Below are 17,624 nucleotides of genomic sequence, written 5' to 3' on the forward strand. Positions count from 1 at the left end.
ACTGTCTCTGGTTGGTGGGATCATGGCTCCATTGTTATCTTTTCTAGTCCTTTGTTACTTTCCATGTGTTCTCCATAAGGAGTGCCTGTGAGTGTGCACATCTACCCACACCACAATGGAGCTTTAAATAACTTCCAATTTCCTGTACACTATGTCCCCTCTGACCCCAGCCTTCTCTCCTCAGCCATCTTGGTCTGACTGAAATACATAGGCAGACTTGGTAAAAAATAGATTTTCTTCTCCGAATGTTTAGCAGTTCCTGGATTCAATGAAAGCAGCATTAATGATATGAGAAACATCTTGTGCACTGACTCAGCAGAGAGGAGAGTACTGTTCAAACACGAAAAGTATTTGCAAATCTATTAGCCAAAGGGATGAGAACTGTGGTGAAAGGGTTCAGCTCAAAGTTGGGGCCGCACATTTTGGTTCCTGCTGCAAACTCAGTTTAAAGCACTATTTATCCAAGTCCCAGCCCTCTAACATCCTGTGAAGTACAGTTTCACCAAGTCTATTTTGAGCACGCCCTTTGTTGAGTTGAGACAATTGGCTTAATATTTCAAGCCAAGAAAAACTCTGGTGGAATGCGGGGAAGAAAAACAAGGATTGGGAGACCAAATACTTCCAATTAGCCCGGAACACCAACTGGCCCTGCAGGGAGCTGCTAACCCGCCCGGTTCGCTAGCACAGACACTGTTCAAGCTGTGGTCCTTCTCAGTCTCCTTCACTGGAAGCAGCAATGGGATTTAAACATCAAGATCAAATTTTCAACACCACCCAAAAAGAACCCAGAAAATGCTTGTCTTCACGGCCCTGTAGGTGTGGACTTTTAGGGTAAGAGGAAGGAATGAAGCTAATTCCTCCTCTGCAGAAGAATTGGAAACCATGTAATTCTAAGTTTGTGATTTTTGGGGGAGGGCACTTGTTAAGTTTTATTCTAATCTGTTTGATGCATTTTAATAGGCCTGAGATGATGTGATAATCATTTGCCCTACCCACCTGCCTATCATCTGTGCCAGGGGAGTTTCACGGTCATTTGGGGGAGAGGCTAGGGAGTTTTTAGAGTCCTACTCTACCGCATTGTGCTGCGCATTCCCTTTACTGTTTACAAAGAACTGCTTTAAAGGGCAAATAGAACAGCTGGTTGTGTCCACCGTGTCTTAGCAAACACAAAAAGACAGCAAGTGGTGAAATCTAACTGACCAACTGTTGGCTGGACTTTGGTACAAAGAGCTTTACTGGGGGAGAGGTATTTTTCCTGCAGTTTTTCTCTTTTCCAGAGAAGACTTAAGTGGACAGTATCCACAATATAGTTTTAAATACACCCTACAGCTGTAAAGGCAGGGCTGAATTTGGATGAGCTAGATGGAGCTCCGAAAACTGGAAAAGTCTGGTTGTAGTTTTGGCTTTGCTGGCCATATGCTGTTTGTCAAAGCCATTTAGCTTTGTCCGCAGAGTGTGAGCACAGACACAGCTAACATGGAGAACAGTGTGCATGGCCATTTTCCAATGAAACATTATTTACTGAATGAGGTGGCAGTTGGGTTTGGCCTGTAGGCTCTTGTTGACCAAATCCCATGTTACATATCTTCACACGGGGACTTTAGTGTAGGAGCCAGGTATCCTTAGAAGAGGGTCAAGCTCCTAGAGTCTGGTCAGTACTTCCTCACCTGCTTGGAGAGGGTAAAGGATTGTAGATGCTGCCATAGTAGCTGGTGTAGGGAGAATGCACTGGATTTTCGTATTCAGATAGCCCCACGGTTAACTGGGTCCTCCAGTTCCCAGAAGCATTTGTAGAAGACACTAGAAATAAGAATGGGAAGAGAGAGCACATTAGTTGAAATACTTCAAGCAAAATCTGCTCAAGTTGCTTCACAGTCAGGTGTGTGTAGAATAGAGGGGTGAAACGCCCAGGTTTGGTTCTGCATTTGCCGGTGCTGGGGACCAGTCCAGGCCTTGCCCCTGTTCTACCACCGAAATAGACCCCTATTTGTGCCAGAATTTGCAGTCAATTCAATTGGTTGGCTTAGTGGCTCGGGCTCAGTTTCGTTATGTGTAGAGAGGATAATGACATATATATCCTGTGGTTACACCACCAAGACTAAAGGTAATTATGAACATCTTTAACCTAGTGTAAAGACTCACAACATGATAAATATTATTATTAACAGTAGTCCAAAGGAAGGGCAAAACATTTTCAATTACACATGTTTTTAAGTAGCCCAGAAAAAAAAAAGGGAGAGGGTTCTCATGAAGGGAGAGAATCTTGACACTGGGGCTCCAGCTGTCAGACCAAAGGGTACTTGAGAAGATGCAGAGGTCTGTAAAGGAAAAACATTCAGCCGGTGACTTATTGAGACCTGACTGCCAAAGGCAACACTGGCCACTGGCAAGACAGGACATTCACTGTTGTTGAATCAAAAGCAATGGGGTTGGGGAGAGAACCCAGCCGAAGGAGGAAGAGACTACTTTTGCAAAAGGGTGGAACCAGGAGCCGACAAGGGCATCCTTTTGAAGCAGAGCAGATGGAAGGTTCCTCACTGGCTTCTGCCGTCCTCGCTGTAAAACCAGTCCTGCAGCACGCCTTGGCTACGCAAGTGCCTCTCTGGCCCTGTGCCTATGTCCAAGTCTCACACAGACAGCCCTGGGAATGGTTCTTCCTGTTCTCCATGCTCTGTTCCTGGCTGCTGACCTCTTTCCACACCCACAAGCCACTTGCAATCACCACAGACCAGACACACTTCAAAATGCATCTGTGACCATAATGCCACATCATTTTCACTAACAGATGCAGGGTCCTCATGGTGGGTTTCCAAGACTGAGCACTAAGTAACGGTTCTGAGGCCTTAGGGTTATACTGTTGGAGCTGGGACAGAAGCCCTACTTTCTTATCTGCCAGGATTGGTAGAGTCATACAAACTCTCCAAACCAGGTCACCTTAATCGTAAAATGAGAATAATAACAAACCCAACCACAGCACCCACCCTACAGCGCTGCTGCTCCTATTACAAGGGAGAGCACCCTGGCACGGAGAGCTGCCAAGGAGAGGCTGCTGCCGTCACTACTGAAACTGAGTCACCACGAGGCCTTCAGGTGGTGCAAAATCTGACTAACCAGAAACAGGAAATGCAGCTGTCCGTGTGAATGATGCATGCCTGTAGAAATATATCTCTAAAGCTATAAAGCGGGGCAGGAACGAAGAACATTCCAGAAGGGATTTCAGGGAGCCTTGGTTTCATCCATTTAATTCTTTATAAAGGATGCTCTCAGCCAGGTGTGGTAGGGCAGGCATGGGAGGAGGCCCTTTGAGTTTGACGTCAGCCCAGGACGCACTATAAGATCCTATCTTAAACTGCCAAGGGGGGTTTAGGAGGAGAAGGAGGAATGCTCTTGGTGGTAGAGTCAGCAGAGCTGATACCAGGTCGGAACCAGGAAGTGTTAACTCTGTTTTCACCCTTGCCCTAGATACAAAGCCAACAGCCAAGACAGGGTTTTGAGTCACACCTGTTTTTCCCTGGGTGTTCCCCTACCTAGCCCTGGGCACCAAAAGCCATCCACAAGCATTTCCAGACCCCTTGTTTGCTTTTATTCTTATGCCCAGGTGTGATCTGTGAAAGCTTTTCGTGCTTCACCCTGAACTTTAAGAGCAAGACAAGGCATCCTCTAGGTCAAAGCTATAAACCGTGAGAGATAACGACAGGAGCCTCTCTCAGGTATTAGATGTGGTCATAGGTGGGATGGTCCTAGCAGAAGTCCAAAGTCCTAGAAATAGGAACAAAATGGAACCCAAATACAAGTCTCCATGGCAATGTCCTTTGTCAGCAAACTTAAGAATCTTAAAGGTACAGTTCACCCTAACTGTTCTTGGAAATCCCCACATATGTTTAAGGGAAGCAGCAAAACTCAGGACCCAGGTTTTCCTGAGTCCATTCATTTCTTCAAATCCGAAGCTTACTTAATTTTCATATGTTCATTCAGCTGCTGTCTAGACCCTGAACTCATGGAGGCCAGACATTGCTCCAGTACTGAGCTCTCACTGTGGCAGGCAGAGCTCTCCTCAGCTCCTACTTCTCTACTTAGAACAGGTTAGGGTGTGCAGCAGGTGCTCTGCAAATGTGAGCAGAGGGAGTGGCCAAACCCCGTATAAAGGTTAGAAAGGGAATAGTTTTGATGATCAAAAATTATCTACAAAAATTCCTGGGGTCTTTGGTAATGATGATGGACATGGAATCAGATTTTCAAGCACTCCAGGCAAGTACCCAGGCCCTCAAATTCCTTCAATTAGCAATTCAGTAGAGTATAGTACATACTGAGATAAGATAAAGAAAGTATGTAGAAAAGTTCTTAACAAATACCAGCATCTATCAGAATTACTGTAAGCCTTATTCAGGCAGGTACATGAATATTCAGTCTTTGAACTGATCACATCTTGGTGGCTAGTGGGTAGGATGCATGATCTTTAATGCCTTCTGCTCAGCTCATGTATCTCTTTACTCTTTCAAAATGTCAAACTCCAATGGCAAGACTACATTGAAGAGATGTGGTTATCAACTAAGACCCAGACAACACAAAGCTGTGAAAGCACCAACCTGGAACAGTAGAGACCAGGTTCTCAGCATCTGTTTCCTAGACTTGCATCTACTAATGGCTTCATCAGACTCTTACGCTCTGTGAAAGCTGCAGAGCACTGTCCAAGTTGGCAGTTCATACTACGGGTCTACTGAATGGCTACCACTCTTAATGACCTTAGGGACCAATTTCATGACCCTGGGCAGGAGTGGTTTGGGAGTATGACATATGGTGGCCCCAGGGGTGATGTGCTTCCCCAAGCATCTTACCTGAAGAGTAGGAAGACGCTCGACTGCTCGGAGAACAGGGCACCTGCAGCCCAGGAAATCCCAGGCACCTCTGTGATCCCCTGTCCGAGTCAAAGCTAGTCTGTGGGCTGTGCCCCTGATCCTTTTGCCCAGAAGCCCTCTGGTACCAGCCACGCAGGTGCTCAGCAACTAAGGCCTTGTGGATGTTTTTGGTGATGTGCTCAGATTTCACGGCAGCCTTCCTTGGCAGCCGGAGAGTTGCATAAGGGTTATGGGGCACGCGGTCTACCTCGTCTTCATGGAAAGACCTGCTGTAGTCCCTCTGGCGATCGTATCCATAGTGAGCGGAGGATCGGTAGGAAGGATTGACACTGTACTGTCCCTCGGTGTCATTCTCGTAGACATAGCCACCACTGTAATACAGGTCACACTCGGCATATGGTGCATATCCGGAGATATAGTAACCAGAAGGAGGTGGGTCTTGACCCTTTGAGTAGACACCGTTCCTCAAAGTATCCTTTTGTGCTAGGTTGGGCATGCTTCCTGAATTGGAAGTAGAAACATTCTGTTTCTTGGACCTTCTCCTACCCCGGGCGCGGGTGTCCAGAGTCTGGGTGGTGTAGTAAGGGCCAGAAGCAGGCGTCACACAGTAATACTCGGAGCTTGACTGGCTGGTGTAGGAAGACCCATCATCTAGGATCTCAGTGCTGCTGCTTCTTTGGGATTTGGAAAGGGTGAAGAATGGCTTGTCACTGTCCATCTCAGAGAGCAGGTGGGACTGGGACTCCAGGCTTCCGCTCCGCTGGCGGCAGTGCTGAGATGAAGAGTCGGGTCTGAAGGAAGAGAAGGAGAGATGAGTGCCATAGAAGGACCCAAAGAAGAGAACGGAACACTAGGCTGAGGGCTGCAGGGGACGGCTCCGTTGTAGAGTGCTCAGTGCTCGATGTGTGAGCATGGAGACTTGAGTTCAATACTGCAGAACCCATGTAAAGAAGACACACACAGTTCCTATAATCTCAATACTAGGGAGGTGGTGACAGGCAGATCCCTGAAGCTTGCATCTAGTCAAACTGGTGAGCTTAAGGATTAATGAGAGACCTCATCATAAAAAAAGAAGGTAGTGGGGCAGTGGTGGTGCATGCCTTTAATCCCAGCACTTGGGAGGCCGAGCCAGGTGGATCTCTGTGAGTTCAAGGCCTGCCTGGTCTACAAAGTGAGTTCCAGGGCAGCAGGGGCTGTTACACAGAGAAACCCTGTCTCAGAAAAAAAAAGGTGGAGCGTGATTGAGGAAGGTACCCCAGGTTGACCTCTGGTCTCCATATACATGTACAGCCATGCAAATGAGCACCCACATACGTGCATATAGAGGAACACGTGCAACATAGAGAAAGGAAAATGCTGAATGGATTCATCACTTCTAAATTCAGTTGGACTTTGCAGATTCCCAAATTTGACTACACAATAGAGTCTACCTGTTCATATCACACATAAGTTCTTATCATGATGTTTTGTAAGGGAGGAATCAGGTTCTGTTATTGTGCAAGCCAAATCCTTCCTTGAAGCTATATGTGTGTGTGTGTGTGTGTGTGTGTGTGTGTGTGTGTGTGTGTGTGTGTGTGTATGTATGCATAAAGATATGCAGCCTGAATTAAAGCTGGAAGATGCCCTCCAACAGGTCTTTGGAGGCTCCTTTCCTCTCACATAGTGCTAGGTTACATAAGAAGAGAAGAAAGGCAAGGTGGAGTAGAGCCTGGGCCTAAATCAGGTGCTGAGCCATGGCACGGCTGGCTATTCATCATCTATAAGAGTTAGGGCAAGATACTTAACTTCTCTCAGTTTTGCTTCTGCATTTGTAAAATGAGATGAAAATGGTACCTAATATCCACTTCATAAGCTTGCTATGGGCACTAACTAAAATAGCATGGGTAAAGAATTACAGGGCTGAGGATAGAGCTCAGTTGGTAGTGCTCGCCTAGCATGTATGAAGCCCTGGGTTTGGACCTTGGCACCACATAAGCCAGGGGTACTATTGTAATCCAGTGCTGAGGTGGTGGAAGCAGAAGGGTGAGGAATTAAAGGTCATTCTTGGCTACATAGTGAGTTCAAGGTCAACCTGGACTATATGAAATGGTTGCTAAATAAATATCTTTAAAAAAATAAAAGAAGATAAAACATTTAGTACAGAACCCTGCTAAACTTCAAAACTCCACTGCAAGGACTGATGAATGGTAATATCCAGTTGGGGAAATTAAAGTACTAAAAATCCAATATATACCTGGAGGAATCAAGTACACAGTGTTTACTCCCAAATTAGAAATTTTGTTAGTGGAAAATGGGCAAGAATGAGTCAGGGCCACCAAGAAGTAGAAAGTCACTTTAAAAGATTTAAAAACACAGCAAAAGCAAGACAAGCACTCAAGCCAAAACTGACGGAGCTGAAGCAGTAGAAAGGAAGCTCTTACTCCAGGTGGCTGCTGCTGTAGGCATTCCGAGTCAAGACAGGTGTGGTGGGCATGCTCCGTCCTCCTTGGGGCCGCCTCTCTAGTGTTTTGTATGGGCTGCTGTGGGTGGACAGTATTTCTCTGCAATGAAGAGGAATTGAAGAAATGAGGAGTCTCCAGATATTCCTGGCAAACTTGTTACACATCGATATGAAACTTACTGGAAGGTAATGGAAAGAGAGCATGGAAGAAGGACAGAAGGAGGGTCTCTAGAGGTCAGCATCCTGAGGGGTTCTGGATGATTTTTAGCAGAAGTGCATGTGGTCTGACTCTTTGGAGACATGCACACTGTCAATAAGAGGATGTTCAATAGGATAGATTGAGAGTAACTACAGTGAGACTCAGCAAGACCTTCTTTCACGTCTAGTAGTAAATAGTTAAGGTTTTGACACATACACAGTATAGAAGAGAATGGGCGTGGCTGTGTTCCAACAAAACTTAATGTAGTTTTCAGACATCGCCAAGTATTATCACTTTTGACCTGTCCTCTCCAATTTCCTGGAAATAATTTCTTAAAGACTCAGCTCATGGTGGCTGAGTCGATATAGCCCAAGGGCTGTTATCCACTGGTACTCGACTAACGTGTATCATCTTTAAATCATGTTTTTCTACTTCCCAGAATGCTAAGAACGTAACTGTCTAAGGGGAAGGCATAACACTGGTGCTGCAGCACATGATTAGCACACACAGATTCTGGTACCAGCTCCTCACTGCCCAGAAGGAAACTTCCCAAAGAACCGTCTACTTCCTGTGAATGTAAGCCAAGTACATTATAGCTCAGAAGTACAAAAGTAAAGATTTGGGTATCCATAATGTGAGATCACACACACATAAATTTTTTTCATATGTTTTCCTAAGTGTATATATATACACACACACAAATACCTACATTTTTTTTAACAAAAAGAGATCTTACTTCGTATTTTCAATACTTACTTAAAAATTGAAGTTGCATATAAAATTTTCATATTACCTAATTTTTGTTTATACTTTTTATTTTACTGTTAATTAATTCACTAATTTGTTTAGTTTTGGTTTTGAGGACAGGATCTCTCTTGGTAGCTTGGGCTAGTCTTCAGGCTAGCCTCAAACTTGTAGTAATTAATCCCTCTTCAGCCTCCTGATGCTATACTTAGAGGCATAAGTCACTATTCAGGACTCTACAATGTAATTTTAGTGAATTCACAATCATTCTACCATGTGGCTTTATGACAATTTATTTAAACAGTCCATGGATTGATAGTTTCTTTAGCGCCAAAGCTATAAAATTAAACTATGGAATCCTAGGCCTGCTAGAATTTGACCTGAAAGTCTCCCAAAGATGCATGGGTTGAAAGCTTGGCTTGTAACTTGTGAGGTTACTGGAAAGTGATGGAAACTTGGCGGGGGTGTGACAAATGAGATGAAGTTAGGACATGGAGGGGGGCAGTGTCCCCTGGAAGGGGAAATTGGAATCAGCTACTTCCTGTCTCTCTGTGATTCAGTTACCCTGAGGTGAGTACTCTGTTTTACCACATGCTCCCTACCATGGTGCTCCCCTAACCACAGACCCAAAAGGAAGGGGTCAGGTGATCATGGCCTCAAACCTTTTGAAGTCACAAGCTTTTTTATAAGTTGCTTATTTCAAGCTAACATCATCCCTCAATCTTGATCATTAAAGTCCTTGCAACTAGATCTAAATCATATAGACTTTAATAGCAAGGAAAGAGCCAAGAGCTTTTTCAAAAGCACTCTTAAGAACACTTCTGCCGGGTGGTGGTGGCGCATGCCTTTAATTCCAGCACTCGGGAGGCAGAGCCAGGCGGATCTCTGTGAGTTCAAGGCCAGCCTGGGCTACCAAGTGAGTTCCAGGAAAGGCACAAAGCTACACAGAGAAACCCTGTCTCGGAAAACCAAAAAAAACAAAAACAAAAACAAAAAAAAACCACTTTTGCTCACTTTCAACCACAAACCTCTGGGTTAGTGTTCCTGCCTCAGTTTCCTAATAGAACATCGTCTGCAAGTATAAGTAACGAGCAAGGAAAATGGGTCACTATTTTAGAGATGACACTTCTTCGTTTCAAGGCATCAGCCTGAAGATGATGACTGCTCACCTGGACTGCCTGGTGTCCATGAACTGGTCATTGATGGAGGATTTTCTGAAGTGGATTCGCTCAATACCGAGAGACTTGGGGGGTAGAATTCTTGGAGAATGAGGTACTGAACTTGGTCGCTGCCCAGTAAGAGTGAAGGAGTCATTGGCTAAAGGGAGTCAAAAAGCAAATGAATACAGATGAGCAAATTAGTAAATGAATAGCTTGTCAGTCTTTCACAAAGAAATTGGCGGATCAGATGAACAACAGTTCTTCTCAAGACTGTATTTGTAGGAATATGTAGTAGGAATGCATACATTCTGTAAAGTTAAGTTTTATAATTAGTGTGTTAGAAAAAAAGAAATACTAAGATCTGAACGAATTCTTCTCAGTTTAGAGTGACCACTGTGGTAAGTGTGAAAATCACTCAGGTACAATGGGTGACAGTGCCACTTTCAAAACCTTTTATTAGAGAAAATCTGCAATTTGCCAGGTGTGGTGGTGCACGTCTTTAAGCCCAGCACTTGGGAGGTAGAGGCAGGAGGATTTCTACGAGTTTGAGACTAGCCTAGTCTATATAGTGAGTTCCAGTCAAGCCAGAGTTAGCTCGTGAGACCCTGTCTAAAAAGAAGGGAGTTAAAAAGAGGTTTTGGCTCCCCTTTAAAGACCTTAGGCCTCTGAGGCCGCAGGCTTATCCTATGAGGGATGGGCTATGTTGTTGCAGACATGGTATGTTCACCACCAGCCTATACACTTTCAAAAAACGAATGACAAGTGTGTCGGATTACAGCTCAAAGTAAGGCTCCTGGAGCTGGGAGATTTTACTTTATTGACCACCAAGTTCAGAGAAGAAGCAGTGGGGGCTGGTGCAGGGCAGTGGCTTCCCAGAATTCTTCAAATCACATCAGATAGATAGCCAATCAGCTGATTCCGTATAAAGGATTACAAGGAAGTACTCAGTCCCTTGATATGAAACGCATTCCATCCCAAAACACACTGAACTAATATCGGCCACTGTAACACACATTATTTACTTATAGGAAATGGCAAAAATGATAGGAAATCTAACCCATAAAATGTGCCTTTCTTCCTAAGTAAAATAAAATCAGTTCCCACTTCTCCAGAAAGCAGTGATATGCAAAGTGTACACTATAATTTCCTGATTTGATGCTGGATTCCAGATACGTAAAGCATCACCACTGGAAAGAGTTAGGGGAAGGACTGTGTGACTAACACAGTTCTGAGTCTTTAGTTTTTTACGAAGTTAAAAAATAAAAATCGGACAGACAGACTTACTCATGCTATAGATTTCTGATTGAGTGGTCCTGTTTTAATATGCTGTGAAGATGACAATTATAGACCTCTCTCCTCAATCATTTGTATAAATAAAGTTAGTTTATTCTACCTTTCCCCAAAGAGAGACAGGTAGGCTTTCCTTCTTTTTTTTTTTTTTTTGTTACTCTTTGTTACAGAATCTAATGGTCAGAACTCATTATGCAGCAAAGGAAAGCCTTGAACTCTGGTCTTGCTTCTACCTTCCTAGTACTGGCACAATAGGTATGCAGTATCATACATGGATCATTTGGTCTTGGGGATCAAACCTAGAGCATCATGCATGTTAGGCATTCTACCAGCTAAGCTGCATCCTATACCCAAGTTTACTTAAATTAAAAATTTTCCTTAGAGGCAGGAGACAAGGCTCAGCTGTTAAGAGTGCTTGCTGTTCTTACAGGTGACCCGAGTTCATTTCCTAACACCCATGTCAGAAAGTCTCACAAAATGGCCTGTCACTCCAGCTCTTTGAGTAACCCCACACGTGGTCTACACACACACACACACACACACACACACACACACACACACACACACACACACACGAATAAATAAAAATAAATGTTTTAAAAAATGGTCTTCACACTTCAGAGTACCTAATATTTTTAAATAAAAAGGAAGCCACTTACGATCATCATAGGTGGTGGTGTCGGACAAAGAACTACTTTCTGATGGAATTATGTCTTCTGTGAATAAAAATAGCCATCTTTAGTATAATTGTGCATTTATACAATTAGAATGAGTTCAGCGAAGCAATTTTCAATGGAGTGCATTTTATTTTCATTTAGATAAATGTAAGCAATTACAGTGCATTAAGAATAATTAGCTGTTGTCGGAATCACTTACGTTCTACTGGAGGTAAAAACATCTGACCTATTGTGCAGATGTTATAATGGATTAGTCATTCCTCAGTATCCAGAGGAGACTGGTTTCTGGTCTCCCCAACAAATCTGAGGGTGTCCCAAGTTCTCTTGGATACTGTGAATACTGTCTCTATTACTAATATGGTATGAATGTTGTATAAATAGTTGTTATATTGTAGTTTTATCAAATATGTGCTTAGTACAAAGACAATTTCCCCCAAAATATTTTGACCTGAGACTGGCTGTATCTATGGATGTGGAATCTGAGGATAGAAGGGCAGATTATATTTCTTTTCCCTTCTCCATTACTTTCTCTTTCTCCTCTCTTCTCTCTCTCTCTCTCTCTGGAGACACAGTCTTATATAGAAGCCCAGGCTGCTCCTGAACTCTCTACATAACTAATGATACTTCTGTGTTCCAAGTGCTAGAATTACAGGCGTACACCACAATGCCTGTTTTCATGTGGTACTGGGGACTGAATCTAATATTCATGTATGCTGGGCAATACCGACTGAGCTACATCTTCAGCTCCTGACTGTATCACTTAGAATAGGACTGATATCCACAGAGTTTGGGTCTTAAACTGGCTTGCAATGTTTTTTATGCATTGAAAGGAAACTGCATTCCATATTTGTTCTAGGGACCTGCCTTGTGCATTATAGAAACTATGTCTATTTACTGACCTGAAGCAGCACACTTACCCTCAATTTTGACAACCCCAAATGCCTGCAAATATCATCAAATATTTCTAGGGTGGTGGTATGGAGGGCAAAATTGTCCCTACTTAAGAATCACTGAGTTGGAAGACGAGTTTAAATGTCATTTTTGTCATTTATCATTTTCAGGAGCTTGGGCAAGTTGCTTCATCTCAATAAGGATCATTGGCTCGTCTCTGCAATGGGGATAATAACAGGGCCTATTGCACAGTGCTGAGATGAGCCATTTGATTGACTAGTGACGCGAAGACCTTAGCCAGCTCCAGGCACACAGCAAATGCTAGATAAATACCAACTATACAGGCTGGAGAGATGGCTGAGCAGTTAAGAGCACTGGCTGCTCTTCCAAGGATCCTGAGTTCAATTCCCAGCCACCACATGGTGGCTCACAGTGGGATCCGATGCCCTCTTCTGGCATAAAATTGTACATGCAGATAAAGCATTCATATATTAAATAAATAAATAAAACTTAAAAAAAATACCAACTAGTTCTATTATCCATACTTGGCTGTCTGATTGGAAATGACAGCCATAGTGCTCTGAGCATTTCTGTTACCCATTTGGTAAAAAGACATCTCAGATATGTTGATATAATTTTTTTTTGCAAATCATTCCATATTCTGCGTCAACTGTTTTGGTGGAAGGTTCTAACCAAATATAACACCTCCATGTAAGCTTTAAAGCCATTATGGAGGGCCTGTCTTCATTCAAACTCAAACGCTAATCTTTATCAGAGCCAGGTGGACTCTCTCTCTCTCTTAATTAGACCCACAGTGAAACTTGAAGGCGAGGTGCCAGTATAGTCAGCTGTTGGGTACACTTAAAAAAAACATCTACCCAATATATGCTCAACCAATGGCACCATCTGCTGCCCAAATGTCAGCCACCAAAAAGAACATTTGGGTCCAGCACAGCTTGAGGGTGAGCTGGCTGTGACAAATGGCCATGAACGTTAAGCACGCTGTTAATCACCCATGTCTGGAGGCAAAGAATGTAACCACCATCTAACCAACTGGATCGCACATTTAAATCCTCCAGCTGTAGTGGACTAGCATTTGTGTGCTAATGTCTGTATAGTCACTTCCCGAAAGTCATATCTCAGCTTTGTGAAACATAGGCTCTAAGCCTGGTCTATTCGAAACCCAGTTACCACAGTTTATCAAACAGAAAATATATAATTATTTCATATTCCAGTGAAGATGTAAGGTACTATCAGTTATGATTACAACATTCATCCAGTGGAGGAATGGCCTCAGTTTCTCGGGTGTTTATGTGTTAAAGTTGGGGAAAGGCTTGGGTTTAAAGAAATACTATCACATTTCAATCGTGATTTTGTCTAAAAACCACATTAATATGTGCATAAAGTTAATTAGACTCTAAATTAATGTAATAAAGACTTCTCCATTTTTTCTCTGAATATGAACTTCATAGAAATATGATGTCGAGAATCTTGGAAACAGAAGAGAAACTTCTGTTTGCTTGAACTCTATGGCTGTTAGTATTTCAAAACAGTTCCCAATCAGTCATCCTGTGTGCAGGTTTATACAAAGTCAGGATTACCTTGTGGTTATAATCTTATCTCTCATCTTGTTGCATTCCATGTTATCATTTACCATTTACCATGTAAATACTCTCTTGAAATGGGATAATTATAAGACCTCTTCTCTATCTACACACACATGAGATTGGGCCTCTAAATACTTCCCAGAAACTACCGTCTACAGCTCAGCATTCTTAACAGCGTGCATCAGGAAAGGTGTCTGGGACAGTGACACCGGTCCAGTGAGAGGAGTCTGTTTTATCATGGGCAGCATCCCTGTGAGCCTTCATCCTGAAAGTCCAAGACCTGTCTTACAGAACCGCAGCGATGAGCCTGCCATCGAACCTCAAGTCCACATGCCTTTGACACCGACAACTCAACCACTTTTACCCGGGGGCAGTTGCTTTGCATGCTGTCCTTGTGCCTTCCACCAAGTGAACAAGTGAAGGAACGCTGCATCCCAGCAGCAGAACTGGGGACAGGGCCTGCTGACAGCTTCCACCTACTAACCCGGTAGAGTAACGGCGGCTTTCTGGCTGGGTTTCTTTCCACACCGGATTCGGTATTCGTTTATGGCGTTTTCAATCTCCTGTAGCCTTTTCACGGCATCTGTGTAATCTTGCTTCCGCTTTTTCTTCACGGTTTTACAGAGGTCTGGCTCACTGGCGAGTTTCTTCGCAGCTTCAACCAGCTTTTGCTGGATGAGGAAATTGCTCTCCAATTCTTGCAGAGCCGGATCCTGCATTGAGACAATGGCACTGCTTTATTTTTACAGACACACACACAGTCACTGTCTCACACAGTGAAAGATCCTTGTATGTTCTTGACTAATACGCCCTTTGGAAACGAAGTCTTCCAAGTTTTAATAGCAAAGGCATCCTCAGACACCTTCCGAGAAGACACCTCTCACCCACCCTAACTTTACCGTCTCGTGGGCCCAACCTCTTTTCCTTTTTAAGGAGGAAAATGACTTTGCGTTCATTCACTTGCCTGGCTCAGGACCAGTTTTTCAGAAAGAGATGCTAACCTGTGACTCACACACGCAGAATGTTACATTTACACGGGGAGCTTTGGAGACACGTCATTTGGCTTCCGACGGCTCTTTCTGGTTGTCCCTGGCTGCATGACTGAATCTACTACTCACAAATAATCTCTTAATACTTTGGTTTTTCTGGGTTTGTAAAAGGAAGAAACTGCTTTCTAAAAGCGTGCTGAGGATTAAGCGACACAGGGTGCGCTGCTTGGGTCAGAGCACAGGCAGGCACTGAGCACAGAGCAAAACTTGACTCTCTTATGAACGGAGGCTGAGACGGTGAAACCCCTGCAAGAACCATGGGGCGGGCCCTAATGGCATAATTGCATGTGATATGCAATCGGGAAAGCACACACTCTGGTGGCCATCAAATCTTTTAACTTAATTATACCGAATGCTGCTGTATATGTGTTATCTCATTTGATCCTTCCTACACCCTCCAGAGGGGAGTTCCACCACCGTTTGCACTTTACTGATGAACGGAAACTTTAGGCTGATGAAACACCATTGGGTGAAGGCTACCTGGATTTAAGTGAAAGGGTCTGAAGTGGAAATTCCATCTTAATTTCTGTGATACTATTTATAACTTACACACAGGGTCCATTTAATGCTCTCTGTGACACAGGGAACAAAATGGCAAGAAATAAAATCAGTTTTGCTCAGAGTGTGGCTGAAAGAAACAGTGTAGTTTGGTCTACTCTATTTCCACGGCTTGGAGGAAAGTCTACAGCACTGACTTGGATCGGAAGGTGCAGATGGAGGAAAGTGAACAGATGACTCTCCTGTCTGTGCACAGGATGGCTCCGCGCCATGCTCGTACCTCCTCAGTAGGCAGTAAGTTGTCATCTAACTTGAACGCGGTCCCCACGCGCCTCCTGACCTGAGGGGGCTTCTCGCCGATGTTCAATGGATACTCCTTTGGCATTCTGCCCGTGAGTTCCTGTAAAACAGGACAGGGTCAAGAGTTCATAACGGACCCAGGCTACAAGCCACCCAACACCCAGAGAGGCCAAGGCCACTCACGGCCTCGCGAAGACAGATCTTCTTCAGCTCCTCAACTTTCTTCAGGAGTTTTTCTTGCAACAGTTTCTCCTTCTTCTTGAGTTCGAGGATTTTCTCTCGCTTCTGCTCCTCCATGCCTTCTGAGTCCTGAGAACCTGGAGTGGGGGCAGGGCAGGGAGGTTCACACAGGCCTGCTTCCTTCCTCGCTGAGGGGACAAAGGGCTGCGGGGGCAAAGCTGCTCCCAAATGCTGGTTTTATTTCTTTTCTCCTTGTTTCTGAACATAATGAAAGGAAACCGGGAAGCATTTCACATGCTTCTGGGCACCAGGAAGAGCCCGGTAAGAAAATGTCTTCTGCACTTTGTGGCTCAGTCATTTTAGAAGACCCTATGGAACGCTTTGTGGTTCAGGCACACACAGGAGATAATTTTTTTTCTAAGAGTGAAGGGGAGAATGATCCCTGAGCTGGTCCCACTCAATATTTCTCCAGGAGGTAAGCAAGCAAGGCAATGGACTGCTCTATGCAAAGGAACCCCCCTCCCCCATCCCACCCCTGCTGCTTCAGACCCTCAAGCTCAGAGGGACTTAGGTGAGACAGGTTAACTTAGTGAAGCTACCCAGACTTAGTGATAAGAGACTCCAGAATTTCCACAAAGGAAAGACTGGGCTAAACCATTGCAGTTTATGAACTTGCAGTTGTGTCTGAATAGAATTATATATTCTGTGGAGAATTAGAGAGAGAGAGAGAGAGAGAGAGAGAGAGAGAGAGAGAGAGAGAGAAGATGACTTATACTTTCTTGAACAGGAAATACCTAGCAGAGAGCAAACATCTTTCCAGATAGCCTTGGGTACTGATATCTTCACATCTCGTGTTATTTATACAGCCTGACTACCTACAATTTAACTTCATATTCTTTAGAAATAGTGAAAGGCTGGGGATGACGGTGCATCAGGAGGCAGAAGCAGGCGGGTCTCTGTGAGTTTGAGGCCAACCAGTGCTATACAGCGAGCCCTTATCTCAAAATAAGTAAAGTTTAAAATGTTATATGAAGCTGTTGCAGACTGGTGCATTTTGCTAAAAAAAGTTTTCCCTCAACAAGATGCATTTGGAAATGATTTATAACAAGCAGAAAAAGGAAAAGGAAAAAACAAAACAAAACAAAAAAACAAGAAGAGAAAGAAAAGAGAAAGAAATAAAAGGAGAGAAAAGAGCCAGGCAGTGGTGGTGCATGCCTCTGATCCCAGCACTCGGGAGGCACAGCCATGCGTATCTCTGTGAGTTTGAGGCCAGCCTGGTCTACAGAGCGAGCTCCAGGACAGGCACCAAAACTACACAGAGAAAACTTGTCTCAAAAAAAACCAAAAAAAAAAAAAAAAAAGAGAGAGAGAAAGAAAGAGAGATTGAGAGAGAGAGAGAGAGAGAGAAGATGGCTTATACTTTCTTGAACAGGAAATACCTGAGGATATCAGGCTGCCATTGCTTGCCATGATAAACTGACTTTTTGCTTCCAGGGTCACCAGTTTGGAGACCCTCTGTGTTCCAGTCTCTGTTAAATCCATTGCGATATCGTCTAAACTTCTGGCTGAAGGAATTTTTGCCTATGAAGTAAATAACATTGAAATGAAATGAGCACAATCACATTTTAAATCAATACAATGATTAGGTCACTATGTAATCAAAAATGTCAACACAGGGCAATTTAAACCTTTCAACTGGCACTTTAGAAACAACAGAAAACTTTATTTTTGTA

General features: G+C 43.7%; 1 protein-coding gene across 6 annotated transcripts in view; it reads right to left on the minus strand.

The window, feature by feature from the left end:
• Frmd4b (FERM domain containing 4B) overlaps window positions 1-17,624 on the minus strand; it is a 332,248-nt gene that overhangs the window by 4,349 nt on the left and 310,275 nt on the right. For all 6 annotated transcript variants that reach the window (XM_052719520.1, XM_052719515.1, XM_052719517.1 and 3 more), the window contains 9 exons: window positions 17,331-17,472; window positions 15,895-16,028; window positions 15,692-15,811; window positions 14,349-14,577; window positions 11,349-11,405; window positions 9,409-9,556; window positions 7,277-7,396; window positions 4,836-5,647; window positions 1,668-1,800 (listed from right to left, as the gene is read on the minus strand). In XM_052719520.1, the coding sequence (XP_052575480.1) occupies window positions 1,668-1,800; window positions 4,836-5,647; window positions 7,277-7,396; window positions 9,409-9,556; window positions 11,349-11,405; window positions 14,349-14,577; window positions 15,692-15,811; window positions 15,895-16,028; window positions 17,331-17,472 (1,895 nt within the window). The remainder of the gene's footprint in view (window positions 1-1,667; window positions 1,801-4,835; window positions 5,648-7,276; window positions 7,397-9,408; window positions 9,557-11,348; window positions 11,406-14,348; window positions 14,578-15,691; window positions 15,812-15,894; window positions 16,029-17,330; window positions 17,473-17,624) is intronic.

The sequence above is a fragment of the Peromyscus californicus genome, unplaced genomic scaffold (genome assembly GCF_007827085.1).
Source record: "Peromyscus californicus insignis strain IS unplaced genomic scaffold, ASM782708v3 Scaffold_6__1_contigs__length_162567912, whole genome shotgun sequence".
NCBI lineage: Eukaryota > Metazoa > Chordata > Mammalia > Rodentia > Cricetidae > Peromyscus > Peromyscus californicus.